The sequence below is a fragment of the Astyanax mexicanus genome, chromosome 5, assembly GCF_023375975.1.
Source record: "Astyanax mexicanus isolate ESR-SI-001 chromosome 5, AstMex3_surface, whole genome shotgun sequence".
NCBI classification, from domain to species: Eukaryota; Metazoa; Chordata; class Actinopteri; order Characiformes; family Acestrorhamphidae; genus Astyanax; species Astyanax mexicanus.
Genome location: NC_064412.1, coordinates 4,264,688 through 4,281,933, shown reverse-complemented (window position 1 = coordinate 4,281,933; position 17,246 = coordinate 4,264,688). Strand labels below are relative to the sequence as shown.

Genomic DNA, 17,246 nt, shown 5'->3' with positions numbered 1-17,246 from the left:
ATTTGCTTAGCATGCACATAATACTAAAACATGCGTTTATGTCAATTTTTATCACCTTTTACCCCTAATTTGTACCCACCTAAAGAAAGCATTGTCAAAAGCTTAGATCATAGTGGGGGGAAAAAAAACATCATAACTGTTTTTGTAAAAAAAATTAATTTCCTGTTTGTTTCACAGATTTGCGAGATTGAACGTGAAGAACTCGCACATATAGAACTGCTGCCCGTTGATTTCCTGCATCATGGAGCCTGACCAACCAGAGATGGGCATCCTTGCCAATGGGAAAGGGCATGAGGTTGGGGATGACATGAATATACCGATGAAGATGATGATGGAAGAAGACCAGTAAGCATGTTTTTATTATCATATTATTTCTCAATGTAAATTCATCAAGTCATTTACCTGGGTAGATATTCTACTGCATGAATGTGCTTCTATTTAAAACACAGTCACTGTTCTAATGTTTTTGTCTTATTTCCATCATATTTCCCTGCATGGTGATCTTGGCTTCCTAATGTCACAATGATCTGTACCACTGTACTGTTAATATTATCTAAAGTATATAATAGATTCTCATTTTACAGCACATTTATATTATTAATTCTTTGTTTGAACTGTATAAAATCTATGTACCAGTATTTACATTACTTTTACCTATACTTTAAGTAATTATACTTCCTGTATAGAAATGTATTTACTGGAATGGAGTGTTTCCCTGTTTTCTAAGTGCATATTTACCCTGTTTTTGCGCTTGCATTGGATGATGGATCCTCTCTTGTGTCACCCCTAAGAAATGATACTCAAACCAGCAGGTATGTTAAAGTCTGTATGAACTTAAGCTGATTTACTTTTACATATACAGCTCTGGAAAACAAATTAAGAGACCATCTCATTTTGTGAATCAGTTTCTCTGATTTTGCTATTTATAGGTTTATGTTTGAGTAAAATGAACATTGAAGTTTTATTCTATAAACTACAGACAACAATTCTCCCAAATTCCAAATAAGAATATTGTCATTTAGAGCATTTATTTACAGAAAATGAGAAATAACAAAATTTTAAGGGTTCATAAATCAATATTTGGTGGAATAACTAAAAGGTTTTTAATCACAGTTTTTTTTATGCATCTTGGCATCATGTTCTCCTCCACCAGTCTTACACACTGCTTTTGGATAACTTTATGCCTTTACTCCTGGTGCAAAAATTTAAGCAGTTCAGTTTGGTGGTTTGATGGCTTGTGATCATCCAGCTTCCTCTTGATTATATTCCAGAAGTTTTCAATTTGGTTAAATCAAAGAAACTCATCATTTTTAAGTGCTCTCTTATTTTTTTTTTTCTAGAACTGTATATCAACATATTTATATAATCTCATATTAAGCTACAGAGAGTTTGATTAGATATATGAAGTAAGAAATGCTCTGTTTTGATCAGGTTTGATGATACTGAGGAGAACTTGGCTGAGAATGTGGAGTTCCTCCCCACTGGTGAGGGCAAGAAGCAACGTTTCACTGATGTAAGTGGGCACGTTTTTGCATTAGAGTAAACCCAGTGAATAATTACATGATTTCAGCATATACAGTATATTCCAATCTAAATGTTTCAACTGAAGATGAGCAAGTGTTTAGGCATTTTTACTCAGTATTGGTGGACTTTGTGTGTAAATGTGATGGTTGGCTCTTCATTTCAGATATTTATTTCACTTCCTTCCTTCCTTCCTTAATTTCATTCCTCTCTCTCTCTGGCGTATGTCCTTAGACCCTCAGTTCTGTTGCTGCAAGCCAGTCCAGTGTTTCGTTGTCCAGGTCTATTAGACCTTGAGTGCCATTTGGTGGCCGGAATTTGGGGCAGGTAGTCATCACGTGTTCCAGAGTTTGTGATGGGTCCCCACATTCGCAGTGGGCACTGTCTGTAAGACCCCACCTCTGCATCACTGCACCAAAGCGCCCTACTCCTGTTCTCAGGCGGTTTAGGGTTGTCCACTCCCTACGGGTAAGATGCTGGCCAGGTACATCCGTCGGATCTTTGATAAACTGATGCAGTGTAGATGGTCCTGCTGCCTTCCACACGGGGGGGGGGGAAGAAGACAGCCTCCACGTGGCCTCCCCCGCAAGTAGCTGAAGAGTAGTTGCAAGGTTGCATGCCCTTCAAGCGAAACAAATGTCTTCGCATCGTCCACAGACCGAATATCGAAGGTCTCACCACTGCCAAGGTTGACATCCTTGAGCAAATAGCCATTAAAAACCATGTGACTGTGATCACCCTGCAGGAGACCCATGTGGAAAACAAGAACATCCTGAAGGTTCCTGGGTACACCTTGGCTGGTCATATTGCTAGCAAACATCATGGCATAGCAACATTCGTCCGCAAAGGCATGGCCTGGTCAGCTGCCGGACAATCTCCAGAGGGTGCAGCGATAGAATGGCTATCAACAAAAGTGCATGATACCACAATCATCAACATCTACAAACCACCACCCAGCAGACTGGTCCCATCATCCCTGCCAGATACCCCAGCCCCTGCTGTATACGCTGGTGACTTCAATAGCCACCACACAGACTGGGGTTACAGCAAATCCAACAGTGATGGTGACGTCCTGGTAAACTGGGCCTCAGCTGTGGATGCAACACTTCTATATGACCCAAAGGAGCCATGCACATTCTATTCTGCCCGATGGAACAGTACCACCAATCCTGACCTGGCATTTGTGAAATGGAACAACATCCAGCCACTTCCTGTAAGACGCACCCTGGATATATTTCCCCGGTCACACCACCGACCATCACTCATCACAATTCCATCTATGGTCCAGGGTACGCAAGGAAAGGATGTCAAGAGGTGGAACTTTCGGAAGGCAAACTGGGCAGGCTTCACCGAACAAGTCAGCAAAGCAGCTGCTAGTCTACTACCCCCATGTTCCAACAACTTAAACGATGCCTATGACTCGTACTGTAAGATGCTGCTGGCTGCCGCCAAGAATAACATCCCCCGCGGTGTGCGCAAGGCCTATGTCCCCTGCTGGGACAAAGATTGTGAAATCCTTCTTCGTGCCCACACAGAATCACAGACCAGCGAAGACAGGGACAAAGCAGCAGATAACCTGTTCTGCAGGCTAACTGAGAAGCGTAGGCAACGCTGGACTGAGACAGTCAAGTCAATCAACTTCACACATTCCAGCCGCCGGGGGTGGCAGATCCTGAACAAGCTGACTGGTAGGTCAACAACTCCCGCACAGTGTCCTATCACTGCAAACTCAATCGCGTCACTCCTGTTGAGTAATGGCCGTTCCCCCAATGCAGACAAGGACTTCGCTCGACAGACATCAGTAAGAGTCCATGAGCTGCTTAGGGCCCCAGGATGCGATTCCAACCTATCTAACAACTTCACAACGCAAGAACTTGAACTGGTAATCCAATGCCTGAAGACTGGCAAGGCACCAGGCATAGACGGCATCCATTCTGAGTACATAAAACACCAAGGCAAGAAAGCAACTGACTGGCTCTGTTCCTTTCTCTCTGCATGCCTCTGGTACTTAAAGCTGCCCAAGATCTGGCGTTGTGCAAAGGTGATAGCCCTCCCGAAACCGAACAAGCCAAGCGATGACCCAAAGGGATACTGGCCCATTTCATTCCTCCTTCCCTTCCTTCTCTCAGTTCCTTACTTCTTATATTATACTTATATTTATTTTCCTTCCTCCCTTATTTCCTTTCTTCATTCCTTCTTTCCTTCCCTCATTTCCTTCCTTCCTGCATTTCCTTCCTTCCTACATTTCCTTCCTTCCTACCTCATTTCCCTTCTTCATTCCTTCCTTTCTGCATTTCCTTTTTTCCTCCTCATTTTCCTTCTTCATTCCTTTGTTCCTTCATTTCCTTTCTCCCTCCCCCCTTTTCTTCATTCATAACTTCCTTTCCTTCCTTTTTTCATTCTTCTCCACTTTCCTTCCTTCCTTCCTTCCTTCCTTCCTTCCTTCCTTCCTTCCTTTCTCCCCCTTCCTTCTTTCCTTCCTTCCTTCCTCCCACCCTTTCCTTCTCTCATTTCCTTCCTTCCTTCCTTCCTTCCTTCCTTCCTCCCTTTCAACCATCAAAACATATATAAGATCAACCATCAACATATATAAAGAGTTTCTGAAATCAGATTTATGTACAGATGATCTCTTTAATCTGTTTAACCTGCTTTAGGTCACATGAGACTCATTATTAAGAGAGCTGAGATTGTTCTGAACATTATGATATAAAACACATGGGTTTTATTGTGTATGCGAGTGCCTTTAAAGAATTTTAGAAAATATGCAAAATTGAGAAAATGCCCTTGGACCCCAGAGGGTTAACTTCAGACAGAAGTTTTTCTGTGTTCTGTGTACCGAAAATAGTCCTCAGAGTGTAGAAGCAGGATGTATTAATTATCTAATATGAATTACAGACATATTAATGATCATATTCTTTCTCAATTCTTTCATCAGTTTGAGGGGAAGACCTCGTTTGGCATGTCTGTCTTCAATCTTGGCAATGCCATTATGGGCAGTGGAATTCTGGGCCTGGCTTATGCCATGTCCAACACTGGCATCCTACTGTTTCTGTAAGTCTGAGTTAAATTATCTGAGTCAATCAGACTCGTCTGTTGAAGTGTATGTTAAAAGGTGATGAGTAACATTTATTTTATTCCTTTATAAATCCTATTCATTTACTGTACTAGTGTATCTTAAAAATTTGAATACCATTGAAAAGTTACTTTATTTCAGTAATTCAGTTCAAAATGTGAAACTCACATATTATATAGATGTATTACACACAGAGTGATCTATTTTAAACATTTATTTCTTTTATTGTTGATGATTATGAAGCTTACAGCCAATGAAAACCCAAAAATCAGTGTCTCAGAAAATTTAAATATTATATAAGACCAATTGGTACTTTTAGCAGTGTGGGCAGTGTGCCAAGTCCTGCTGGAAAATGAAATCTGCATCTCTATAAAAGTTGTCAGTAGCAGAGGGAAGTGCTGTAAGATTTTGTCGGAAAACAGAACTGCACTGACTTTAGACTTGATGATAAAACACAGTGGATCAACACCAGCAGATGACATGGCGGATTTCATTTTCCAGCAGGACTTGGCACACTGCCCACACTACCAATTGGTCTTATATAATAGTCTAATTTTCTGAGACATTGATTTGTTGGTTTTCATTGGCTGTAAGCCATAATCATAAATAATAAAAGAAACAAAAAAATGCATAAAATAGATCACTCTGTGTTTAATACATCTATTTATTAATATGAGTTTCACATTTTTGACTGAATTACTGAAATAAAGTAACTTTTCAATGATATTCTAAGATTTTTTTAGATGCACTAGTAAATCTGTAGAATCTATACAGCAAATCCAATCCAAGGCTTTACCTACTGTACTGCTATTGTATTGGAGCATATGATTGTTTCCATGGTGAAGCCTTTATCTAAGCATGGCTTATTTAGCCACAGCTGATATGTGAAGAATGCTTCAGGCACACAAATGACAGGAGAGATACGCTGGCAGTGAAAGGGAACTGTAATGATCACAGTTACTCAGCAAAAACCATCACAAATCATATAATTAAGAGGAGCTCTCAGTGCTATCAGCATTTTATTGACTCTGCTTTGGATTTAATTACCTCCTAACATCACTTGATCACTGTCCTACAAGTGATTCTTCACTCTTTACTTATTGATGTATGGCTCTGGAAAAAATTAAGAGATCCTTTCAGTTTCTGAATCAGTTTCTCTGATTTTGCTATTTATAGGTTTATGTTTGAGTAAAATGAACATTGTTGTTTTATTCTATAAACTACAGACAACATTTCTCCCAAATTCCAAATAAAAATATTGTTATTTAGAGCATTTATTTACAAAAAATGAGAAATGTCTGAAATAACAAAAAAGATGCAGAGCTTTCAGACCTCAAATAATGCAAAGAAAACAAGTTCATATTCATAAAGTTTTAAGAGTTCAAATATCAATATTTGTTTTTTAATCACAGTTTTTTTTATGCATCTTGGAATCATGTTCTCCTCCACCAGTCTTACACAGTGCTTTTGGATAACTTTATGCTGCTTTACTCTTGGATTCAATTCAAGCAGTTCAGTTTGGTGGTTTGATGGTTTGTGATCATCCATCTTCCTCTTGATTACATTCCAGAGGTTTTTAATTTGGTAAAATTAAAGAAACTCATTTTTAAGTGTTCTCTTATATGTATATAGTCAAAGTCAAAGTCAAAGTGGTTTTTATTGTCATTTCAGCTATATACAGAGTACACAGTGAAACGAAACAACGTTCCTCCAGGGATCATGGTGCACATAAACACAGTGTAGACAGAACAATAGTGCAACAGTACAAAAGTGCAGACAGACAATACAACACAATACAGACAAAGAGTAATAAATAACAAGTCAGTGTGCAAATTATGCAGTGTGCAAAAAAGACCAGGTGAGGTAGTAATTACCTCTGTTACGCAGTGTGCAATAGAGTCCAGTGAGGTAGTAGGGTTTTTAGTGCTTTCCATTTTTTTATGTATACAGTACCAGTCAAAGGTTTGGACAATGGCTCTTATCTAACTTGCAGTTTCTGAGGCTGGTAACTCTGATGAACTTATCCTGTACAAAAGAGGAAACTCTTACTCTTCCTGCTTTTCCTGGGCCGGGCTTGATGAGTGCCAGTTTCATCATTATTAAGTTTTTAATGGCCTTTGCGGAGACTGCACTTGAGGATACTTTTCAAAGTTCTTTAAATTTTTCTTATCACATTTACTGACCTTCATTTTTTCTTAACATAATATTTTTTCTTTATTTAGTTGAGTAGTTGTTGCTTCTCATAATCTGGATTAGAACATTACTCAAATATTCACTATTCACTGTATACCTGTAACTCTACCTCTTCACTACTTTACTTTAACTGATGCTCTCAAACACATTATTAAGAGACAAAAAAAATTCAAGTATTTAACTCTTGATGAGGCAAAAAATGAGTTTTGAAAACTTAATTCATTGAAACTTATCAGGGTTTACAGTGTATATGGAGCTCAGTTGAGCTGTTAAGATTGATAGTAGGTGTCTAATGGTCATAATGTGATGCTTGATCGGGTTTTAAGCCAACTCTGACCTGTAGGAAGACCATGTGTCATAAACAGCGACCTAATTTCCTAAAGAAGGGAGAGGAAAACAGAGCCAGCGAATGTATTCACCAGCATGTCAAACAAACCCTCTGCAGACCCCCCAACCCTTAAAATTTTCCATTGGTTAGCCCCGCCCAGTCTGCTGGACTAAGCCCCTCCCCTTAAAACTTTCCGTCTGTCGCCCATGCACCAGAAAGGCCGGAGTCTGAAATAGTCCTCCCCGCCCTCCCTCAGCAGAACCTCCTTTATCAGAAGAGTCTACCCCCCTCTCAGTATATGGATATGCCATCTTCATCCCTGGTGCAGCTGAGGGCCCCTCTCCACAGCTTCAGACACGTTCAGGAGAACCCGACACCACGGATCCAGTTACCTGCAGACCTTCCTGTAGCTGCGTTATCCTCTCGCTGCAGCCGAAAGCGAGCCTGGAGATCTTCGGCTTTAGACGGGTTACATGGAACAGGATGTCTTTGGTTACCTGGAAGACCAGTACTGGTTCCTCTAAAGATAGTCCAGAGCAGCGATTCTGAGGATCCACCTTCATCTGTAGATACATAAACCTTGCATTAGAGCTTAGATTGGACCCAAAAAATCCAACTCAACCCGACCCATAAACTGTCATTATGAGCCCGACCCGCCCAATAAACTGTCTTTTTGGGCTGTTTGAATGATCGAAATCTGTTCAGAATGATTTCAATTAACATTACAAAACTAAAGACGCACTTTTTCTCCTCCAATTCAGTTAGTTTTAATTATTTTTTTTATTCATATTTACACGTTATATCAGAGAGATCAATCTGAGAAACACATAAACAAACTCAAAAACTCAAACTTTACAGGTTTCACCAATTTTCATCAAAATAATCAGCTGTGAGTGAGTGATTGAACTCCCTGCAGAATCCGGCTCCGCCTCGCAAGCAGAATCGTCACAACGCTGTAAAACTGCTGGAGTGGAAACAGTGCTTATAAATAAATGAACATAAACAAAAACGAAAGGTATTCTATCTGTAACAGAGACTGTAAAAATGAAGCCAAAATCTTCCGCCATGTTGGCGATCCTGAAACCCGAGTCTGCGCAGTAGAGACCAGAGGAGGGAGAAAGACTGTGGAGAGACAGTTTACTCATTTAAATAACCCCGCCCCTGAGGGCTGCCTCGAGGTCACAGGCTGCAGAGCGGAGCGGTTTGTTGGACGGTCTGTTATTGGTCCCGCCCATAACCAGCCCTTTTACAATAACCACACCTTTTTGAATAGAGCTGAATAACGTTTTAAAAAACGAATTCTGTGGGGATATAAAAATGTTACAATATAAGCAGAGGTTACACTAGCTGTTACATTTAAATAATGGAGATAGAATTACAGTATATTAGATAAAAACGTGATTGAAAGTTGTCTGTTTTGCCATTGAAACCTATGGGGATGGGTGGGGTTACACGGCTTTCTGAAACCGAACAGCAGGGGGCGCCCGACCTGTGGTGGCTTCACTTTTGAGAGACGATCTGTCCAGCTATACACAGTCTATGATCTGTAATTTCAGTTCGTTTTAGTTAGTTTTATGAACACACAATTCAGTTACTGTTTCTATTAGTTTCAGTTAACAAAAATGTTTTTTTTAACTTTCAGTTTTCGTTATTTCGTTTGTTTTCATTAACAATAATACTTGGTTACTTAGCTATATTGTGATTATCACACCAGAGCTTTATATAAAATAAAAATAGCATTAAAAACAGATGCCTATGTCACAGACTATTTTTTGGCCCAAGGAAAGTGGTGGGAAATCTTGGCCCATGTCTCAATGGTTTATACTTCTGCATCAAGTCAATGCATCGTCTACAGTATAACTTCTCAGATTGGCTTCAATAGATCTATTGTTTTATTTAAACTGTTCATTTAATAAAGAGAGATTAAAGCTGTAGACATTCTTCATTTAAAATTTAATTCCAATTTGAAATCTAATTTAGCTAGGCCAATTGTCCTACCCATTCAGCTGCTACAAAGCTATATATTAGCACACGCCTCCTCTGATGTATGTGAAGTCAGACTCCGCCTCTTTTCGAACATTGCCGAGTAGCATCACAGTACATTCGGAGGAAAGCGAAGCGACTCAGTTCCAGACACAGCCTTGTGCTGATCCACATCACCCTACGAGTGATTAGAGGAAAATGTGCCATCTACTGTATTCAACCAGAGAGAGCAAGGCCAATTGTGCTCTCTCAGGGCTCCGGCAGCTTATGGCAAGCTGCATGACCGGGATTCGAATCAGTGGTCTCCTGATAATAGTGGAGCAGCACACAATCTACATTCTACATTGATCTACATTGTAGATTAATCCTAAAGACATGAAAACAATTAAGCGATACATACAGAATTACATGGTAAACAGTAAAAAAAAAAAGTGTTATTCCTCCACATTAATCCCCTGATCCAAACCTGATGAACTGAGATGGTGATTTGAGGTGATTTAATTGGGATGAGCTGGAGCTTCACAGCACGAAGGAAAAGCAGCAACTATTGTTCAGCACCTCCAGAAACTCCTTCCTTCAAGATGCGACATGAATGTGAACGGTCAAATCTGAATACATGCGTCTTTTTGCTTTTACGCATTAGCATAAGCATTAGTGCTACGTGCTTCTTTCACGTACCCACACATCTCTTGGTGCAGCTGTGCAGCTATAGCTGAAAAAACAGCAAAAGCAAACCACCTGGCCTTTTTCTTTTTTCACCTCCTCGACCTGAGCATGAACTTCAGAGCAGCTGTTTGCTGTTTCTCCACTCCAGCAAAAGATGCTCCACATATGAGCTGCTAACTCATCCCTTTTCCTTTCTAAAGCTGAATTTACAATGTAAATTAAAAAAAAAAAATCGTAAAAAGAAATAAATCACATTGAATGAGAAGAGATCTGTCCAAACATTTCACTGGTACTGTATGTGCATGTGAAATATCGGATATCACCATCACCCAGAATTCTTCTGTTCCAGTTTGAAAGCCATGAAAAGGCACAGTTCTTTTCTTTTCTGTCAAAAAGTCAGAGGAAATTGCTTTGTTCTGAGAAGTTGTGCTACTTGAATAGAGTGTTTTAAACACTCCTACCTCGTTCCACTGCTCTACGAATTAATGGGAGCAACTAAACATTTTTTTTTTTCTAAAGATTTTTTTGTGGACTATATATTGTCCCAGAAATTATTAAGATACACAATATATATATTTTTTTTAATTTTGGGACTATTAAATGCTAATGACAAAATTATAACAATACCATAAAAAAGCAATTATACTCATTTTAAAGACAACAAAAATTGAATGAATCATGTATTATGATTAGTTTTGGAATTATATACTAATTTCTTCATCTACTGTATTCCACACTGGCTAAAATACAGTTCACTGTTATATATGTAAAGAAGAACATACCAATAAACACAATAGACGATATCACGATTATCAGAAATTATTGAGGTTATGTTCATTTATTGTGCAATAAATCGATATTGCAATTATTGTGACAGGCCTTGATTCAGCTGTGGGTTCCGGGAATTGTTGGTAAACCAGGAATTAAACAGCACTCAGCCGTCAGTCTCTGGGATCTGTGTGGATCTGTGTGGGTTTCTTAATAGCTGAGTTTGCACCACACCAGTGATTTGAACCCAAGGGTATCGTTGGGCTAAGCTGCCCTGGAGAGGTCTGGGAATGCTGAGAGTTCACCACTCTGTCTTCCACCCAGAGATTTACTGTGGGTGACCCATGTTTCAACCTCTTCTTGCCTCTGGATTTGTAGTACAGAGGGTTATGAGAAATGCTCTCTGCCCAAGAGTGATCTATAGCCCATAATGCATATCAGCAAAGCAGTTGCCCTCAGAATTTGTTAGTTTTGTGACTGTTCTGTACATTTGGGCCCAATCCCATTTCAACCCTTGTTCCTGCCCCTTAGCCTTAATGTTCTTAGATTGTTAGGCTGGAGGGGTAGGTAAGGGGAAGTGTTTGGGCTACATTGACCTGCAAACTGACATTTTTAGAGGCACACTCAAAACAGAGGATTATGAGAATCACTTGCAAGATGGTGTGACCAAAGTGACCAAAGAAACCAGCATATTTGAGTGCATACAAAAAATGTGGCCGTTTTTTTGTAACATGCACCAACACATTGCTAGTAGGTTATTTAAGTGGTTAGATACAGAGGTTTGACAATGAACCTGAAACACCTGTCGTTTTAGTGTGGGAGGTTTCATGGCTAAATTAGAGCAGCCTGGTGTTCAATCTTCATTAATTGCACATTACACCAGTAAGAGCAGAGTGTGAAGGTTCAATTAGCAGGGTAAGAGCACAGTTCTGCTCAAAATATTGCAATGCACACAACATTATGGGTGACATACCAAAGTTCAAAAGAGGACAAATTGTTTGTGCACGTCTTGCTGGAGCATCTGTGACCAAGACAGCAAGTCTTTGTGATGCATCAAGAGCCACGGTATCCAGGGTAATGTCAGCAAACCACCAAGAAGAACCAACCACATCCAACAGGATTAACTGTGGATGCTGTAAGAGGAATCTGTCTGAAAGGGATGTTCGGGTGCTAACCCGGATTGTATCCAAACAACCTAAAACCACGGCTGATCAAATAGCGCAGAATTCAATGTGCACCTCAACTCTCCTGTTTCCACCAGAACTGTCCATCACCACAATCAATTATTGTGGTCTAAAACCAGGTGTTTCAGTTTCATTGTCCAACCCCTGTACATCTGTACCTGGTGAATGAATGGTTGTCCAATTTCTCATGAAGAGGATTTTTCCCCTTGTAAAAACAGGGAAAGGAGGTTGTGGTTCAAAAGAGAAATGGGATTGGGCCTTACTCATGACAGTTGAATCACATTAGGTTTTTTTGTTTAATCATATTTAAAACCATTGAACACAGAGTTTCTCAGGAGGTCAACATTCTTACGGGAACAGTGTAGCTGTAATTGCCATTGTTTCCAATATTCACAAATGCAATATATGCACATTTATCAACCACAAACAAAACAAAACAGAAGACTTGCTTTAAAAGTCACCTCAACCAATTGCAATCATTTTGGAGGCTTATTGGAGGCTTAGGAGCTCTCCTGGTGGCTCTCAACATGCTCAGCAGCCAAGGTTTCTATTTCTTTGTTAGTGTTATTAGGGGGATTTCATGTTGTTTATGGTAGTTATAGGTGGTATTTGTTTAGGTAAATGGGATTTAGTTGGTGGGTGGGCCCCTACTTTATGTGATTAATGTTATAATATCCAAATGATTGTGTAAGACATTAGGCAGAAGTGTAGGGTGCATTCTCAACATAAAGTAAACTAAAACCTGCCTGATGTTCTGAAATCTGTAAATGTTCTGATCCAGTTGTTTAATCATCAGTTCAGTTTAATTGATAACCTGCTCAATTTACATGTCTTTTTTTTTTATTTATTATTTTTTTTTTAGGTTTCTCCTCACGGCGGTTGCTGCTCTTTCTTGCTACTCCATTCATCTCTTACTCAAAGCGTCTGGAGTTGTAGGTAAGCCTCTTTTAATTATGATGGCCTACTGTGTATTGCATACCTGTCAAGTCTCCTGTTTTGGCCGGGAAACTACCGTATTTTACTCCTTTTTCCCGCCGTCCTCCCGTTTTAGTATTTTCCCGTAAATTTCCCGTATTTTATTAAAATAAAAAAACATATATTATTGAGGAGACAGGGCACTGACCGCGCTGTGTCTCTTAACCAATCGTGGAGCCGGTTCAAGGAGAAAGTCCCGCCTTTCAGGAGAAACAGCCAATCAGCTTGCAAAGGAGAGTCAGTGTGGGGAAGCCCCGCCCTCCTCGCTGTGAGTTCAGGCAGCTAGTTGGAGCTGCTGATGTTAAAACAGATCTGGATATACAGCGATTTTTCTAAAAGAAAGGTAACGGTAGTCTAATCATGGAAACTGTGATGAGATTTTTCTGATAGCTGCTTAAAAATACTCCGAAATAAAACACACAGATTAAACCTTTTAAAATAAAAAAAATTACAGCTTGTGACTCAGGAGTGATCAAAAGAAAGAAGTATTAATTAAAAATTATTAATTTAGTAGGCCCATTAGGACTAATTTTTACTGATAGAATATATCTGGTCCATGTCCTTTTAGTAAAAGCTCATAATACCATTTTTAGGTCACCAACAGTCATTTTGCAGAATTTGTGCACTCTTTGTTCAATTTTAAATCCATTAAATAAATAAAAAATATATCATATAAAAGAGTGCATTTATTACAAAAAAGACACGAAATCTTAAATAAAAAAAAAGATATAGAAAAGGGGTTTTAATTTGGCTGTATTAAAAGAATGACATATGTAGGAATGTCCACAACATGTTCAGATTCTGAAAATCTAATTGTAGTCTGTAAGTGTTTCACATGTGGTTATTTTAGATTTTTTTTAAACCTGTCTTAAAATGTAAGGGATACTGAACCTTCGTTGGGCTGGTGGGACGGCTTTAAGCGGACAGAGGAAAATATCCCTTATTTTTAAATCTAAAACTTGACAGGTATGGTGTATTGCCTATTTGGATATGCCTCAGTATCATAAGGTGGATGGATGGATGGATGGATGAATGAAGATGTTGTGGATAGATAGAGAGTTGTTAATGGGTGAATAAATAGATAGAATTGTCAAGGGATGGGTGGGTAGAGATTTGACAAGGAATGGATGGACAGAATTGATGAGGGATGGATGGATAGTGTTGGTTGGATGGATGGATGGATGAATGGATGAAGAGTTATGTATGGATGGATGAATTGTTGGCTTGTGTTTTTGAAGTGGATGGGTGGATGGATAGAGTTGACAAGGGATGATTGGATGGAGAGAGTCTTGGATGGATGGATGGATTGTTGTCAATAGATGGGGAATTGTGGGCTAGTGCTATTTAAGTGGATGGATGGATGGAGAGTTGAAAAGGGATGATTGTAAGGAGAGAGTGTTGGCTGGATGGAGAGTTGTCCATGGATGAGGAACTGTGGGCTAGTGCTATTTAAGTGGATGGACGAACGGATGGAGAGTTATGGGTGGATGGATGAATTGTTGGCTAGTGTTTTTGAAGTGGATGGATGAATGGATAGAGTTGACAAGGGATAATTGGATGGAGAGAGTGTTGAATGGATGGAGAATTGTGGGCTAGTGCTATTTAAGTGGATGGATGGATGGATGGAGAGTTGTCAATGGATAGGGAATTGTGGGCTAGTGTTATTGGGGTGGATGGATTGATAGAGAGTTGAGGGATGAATAGATGAGAGTTGTCAATGGATGGATATAAAGTTGTTGAGGGATGGATGGATGGAGAGTTGAGAATGGCTGGGTGGATGGATGGATGGAAAGTTGTGGATGGATGGAAAGTTGTGGATGGATGGATATATGGAGAGTTGTCAGTGGATGGATGGAGAATTCTGGGTTGATGAATGGATAGATGGAGTCGATGGATGATGAATGGACCGATGGAGAGTTGTCGATGGATTGATGGATAGATAGAGGATTGTGGATTGATGGATAGATCTCCAGTTTTCCTAGACAGATCTCCTGGGGCTTGTAGCAGTTATATTAATATTAGGTTTTGATATTAATATTTATTAACCTCATTATCCTGGTATGGTTTGGTGTGTAAAACATGGGAGAGATTTTCTGAAGGATGTTTTATTTTGGTGTAATCATCAGGTCAGAGATCTGCAGTTCTCATGATGTTTTAACGTTCTGATCATGTGTTCAGGAATCAGGGCATACGAGCAGCTGGGTTACCGGGCCTTTGGTACTCCTGGAAAGATGGCAGCTGGAATTGCCATCACCCTGCAGAACATTGGAGGTGAGCAGAGCCTGAAAAATACTGTGGCAGGAAGTTAAACAGACAGTTCATACTAGAAAACCTTTTTAATAGAGCAAAACTAAAACTATTCTACAAAGAACAACAGACTACGATTGCTTGTTATCATATGGGAGTTGTAGGTTTTAAATAAATGATCTGTTCATAAGCTAATAGTATGATCATGTCAAAGCTACGCTGTGTATTTGCTTATTTTATCCAATATATGTGTAATATATGTAATATTTACCGTATTTTCTTCACTATAAGGAGCACCATCAATAAATGTCTACTGTATTTTCTGGTCTATTTTCATACATAAGTCACAACAGAATATAAGGTGCACTATGCACCACTAGTAAGGAACAGGGGTGTCGCCATGATTTCCTTCTAATTCAGCAGATCTCTCCGCAGCCGGCGAGACCTGTAAAGCTAAGTTAAATAAACAAAACTGTAATTCCTAAATAAAACATTTTCTTTCAAACTTTTTCAACTGTTTATTTGGGTGAGTAAAGCACTCCCGTTTACTTACAGAAGTCTTAGATCTTTCCAGATTTCCACTAAGGCTGGGTGCAGCAGCATTAGCATTAGTGGCTAACTGCTGGTAAATGCCACCCAGCAACACTAAACTGAGGAACCATGAGTATTCTGGTAATCCAGGGTACTATCAGTTAGCGGTTTGTCCCACGTAGCTTGTTTTAACACTGTAAACGCGCAGACTACAGTCTGATATACTCACCTCTGAACGACGAAAGAGCTAGCACTTAGCGTGGTTAGCGGCTAATGCTAATGCTGCTCCAGTCTCGAGTCTCAGTGCTGGAGAACTAAGCTGGAACTCCTATATAACTCTGTACTTTAGCTTCAGAGTGGCTTTACTGATCCTTAATACCTGACTGGTAGAATTCATACATAACGATTTTTGAGCATTATAGTACGAAAAATACAGTAATTGATGATATGAAACACAGCATTGGATGAAATGCAGTGCTGTATATAATTTTCTGTGCCTAGATTACACTTATTGCCCTGTTTTAAAGATCATTCACTCTTAACAGCCTCTGCTTGTGCAATACAACATCAATGTCTTACCTAAAATGTAGCTGAATGGTCTGAAACATCCCATTTCTACATAAAAAAAAAAAAATCAAAAGGTCAACTCACTCTTAAAAGATCACCCTAGTGACCTGTTTTTTTTGTGTGTCTCCTCTGCTTAATTCCTCACAGCCATGTCCAGCTACCTGTTCATCGTTAAATCTGAGTTTCCTCTGGTGATCCAGGCCTTCCTGAGAGCAGACAGTGAATCTGAGTAAGTGACTGTATAGAATTAATGTAAATTTAATGTCAGTGTTAATGGAGAACAGTGGAGTAGGTTAAGGATTAACTGTAACTTGATGAAGGGTGAGCTGTAAAGCAAGTAATAGAATAGAATAGAGATGGATCGATCAGTGTTTTTGGGGCCGATTCCGATCACCTTTCATCTCGATCCGCCGATCGCCGATACCGATATTGGGCAGGGTCAAATGCCACATTAATGCCACAAAGGTGCCAGGCAAACCTGGTACATATTCCCCTAATTACATCTACGCCTAAAAAAACACTGGTAATTTACGCTGATAGTAAATAAACAGAAGAGTGTTACTGAACAAAATCAACACTTTTCAGGAGAGATATACGTTATGTGTAAATATTTATAAGACACCACAATTTTTATATTTATATGTCAATAGCGCATGAAGGTATCCCAACATCAGCCACCTCACAGCCTGTTTTTCGGAGTCAGCTTACTGCTTATAATCTAATTTACTGTTAATATATACATAATAATACAATATTTTAATAAAAACTACAGTTACTTTAATCTGACGCTCCAGCTAGAGCTTAGATTGGGCAGAAAATCCAGCCTGACTCTGCCCGCCCTCATAAACTGTAATTAAGAGCGCGGACCTGATTTAAACTCCATATTTTTAGTATATTTTTAAGTAAAGTTACAGCAATAAAACAGAGATTTTAACTTAATTCACAAATAGTTGGAAAGAACAAAATCTGTATTAATGATGTGAATAAACAGTACAACACAAAAAAAAGCCTGTTTTCTTTTACAAAACTGTGACAGCGCTGCATATTCTCCTCAGCGTGGGACGAGGATGTGAATCACTTATCTAACCTGCCTGTACTGATTTCTGCCCCAATAATCCTTTCAATAACCTTCAATAGCCTTTAATAGTCTCCAGTAGCCTTCAACAGTCTAACCTGGCGGCCGTGTCCACTAAACTCCGTAGTTATAAAC

At 39.3% G+C, this 17,246-nt stretch overlaps 1 protein-coding gene across 3 annotated transcripts in view; it reads left to right on the top strand.

The window, feature by feature from the left end:
• Nucleotides 1-17,246, top strand: part of slc38a3b (solute carrier family 38 member 3b) — a 55,951-nt gene that overhangs the window by 16,714 nt on the left and 21,991 nt on the right. For 2 of the 3 annotated variants that reach the window (XR_002650693.2, XM_022675539.2), the window contains exons 2-8: nt 178-345; nt 792-812; nt 1,432-1,513; nt 4,457-4,572; nt 12,579-12,652; nt 14,870-14,962; nt 16,184-16,265. Coding sequence is in view for 2 of the 3 variants with exons in the window: in XM_022675539.2 (XP_022531260.2) it covers nt 242-345; nt 792-812; nt 1,432-1,513; nt 4,457-4,572; nt 12,579-12,652; nt 14,870-14,962; nt 16,184-16,265 (572 nt within the window). In the remaining variant the exon portion in view is untranslated. The remainder of the gene's footprint in view (nt 1-177; nt 346-791; nt 813-1,431; nt 1,514-4,456; nt 4,573-12,578; nt 12,653-14,869; nt 14,963-16,183; nt 16,266-17,246) is intronic. The other variant, XM_022675540.2, reaches the window with a different exon arrangement.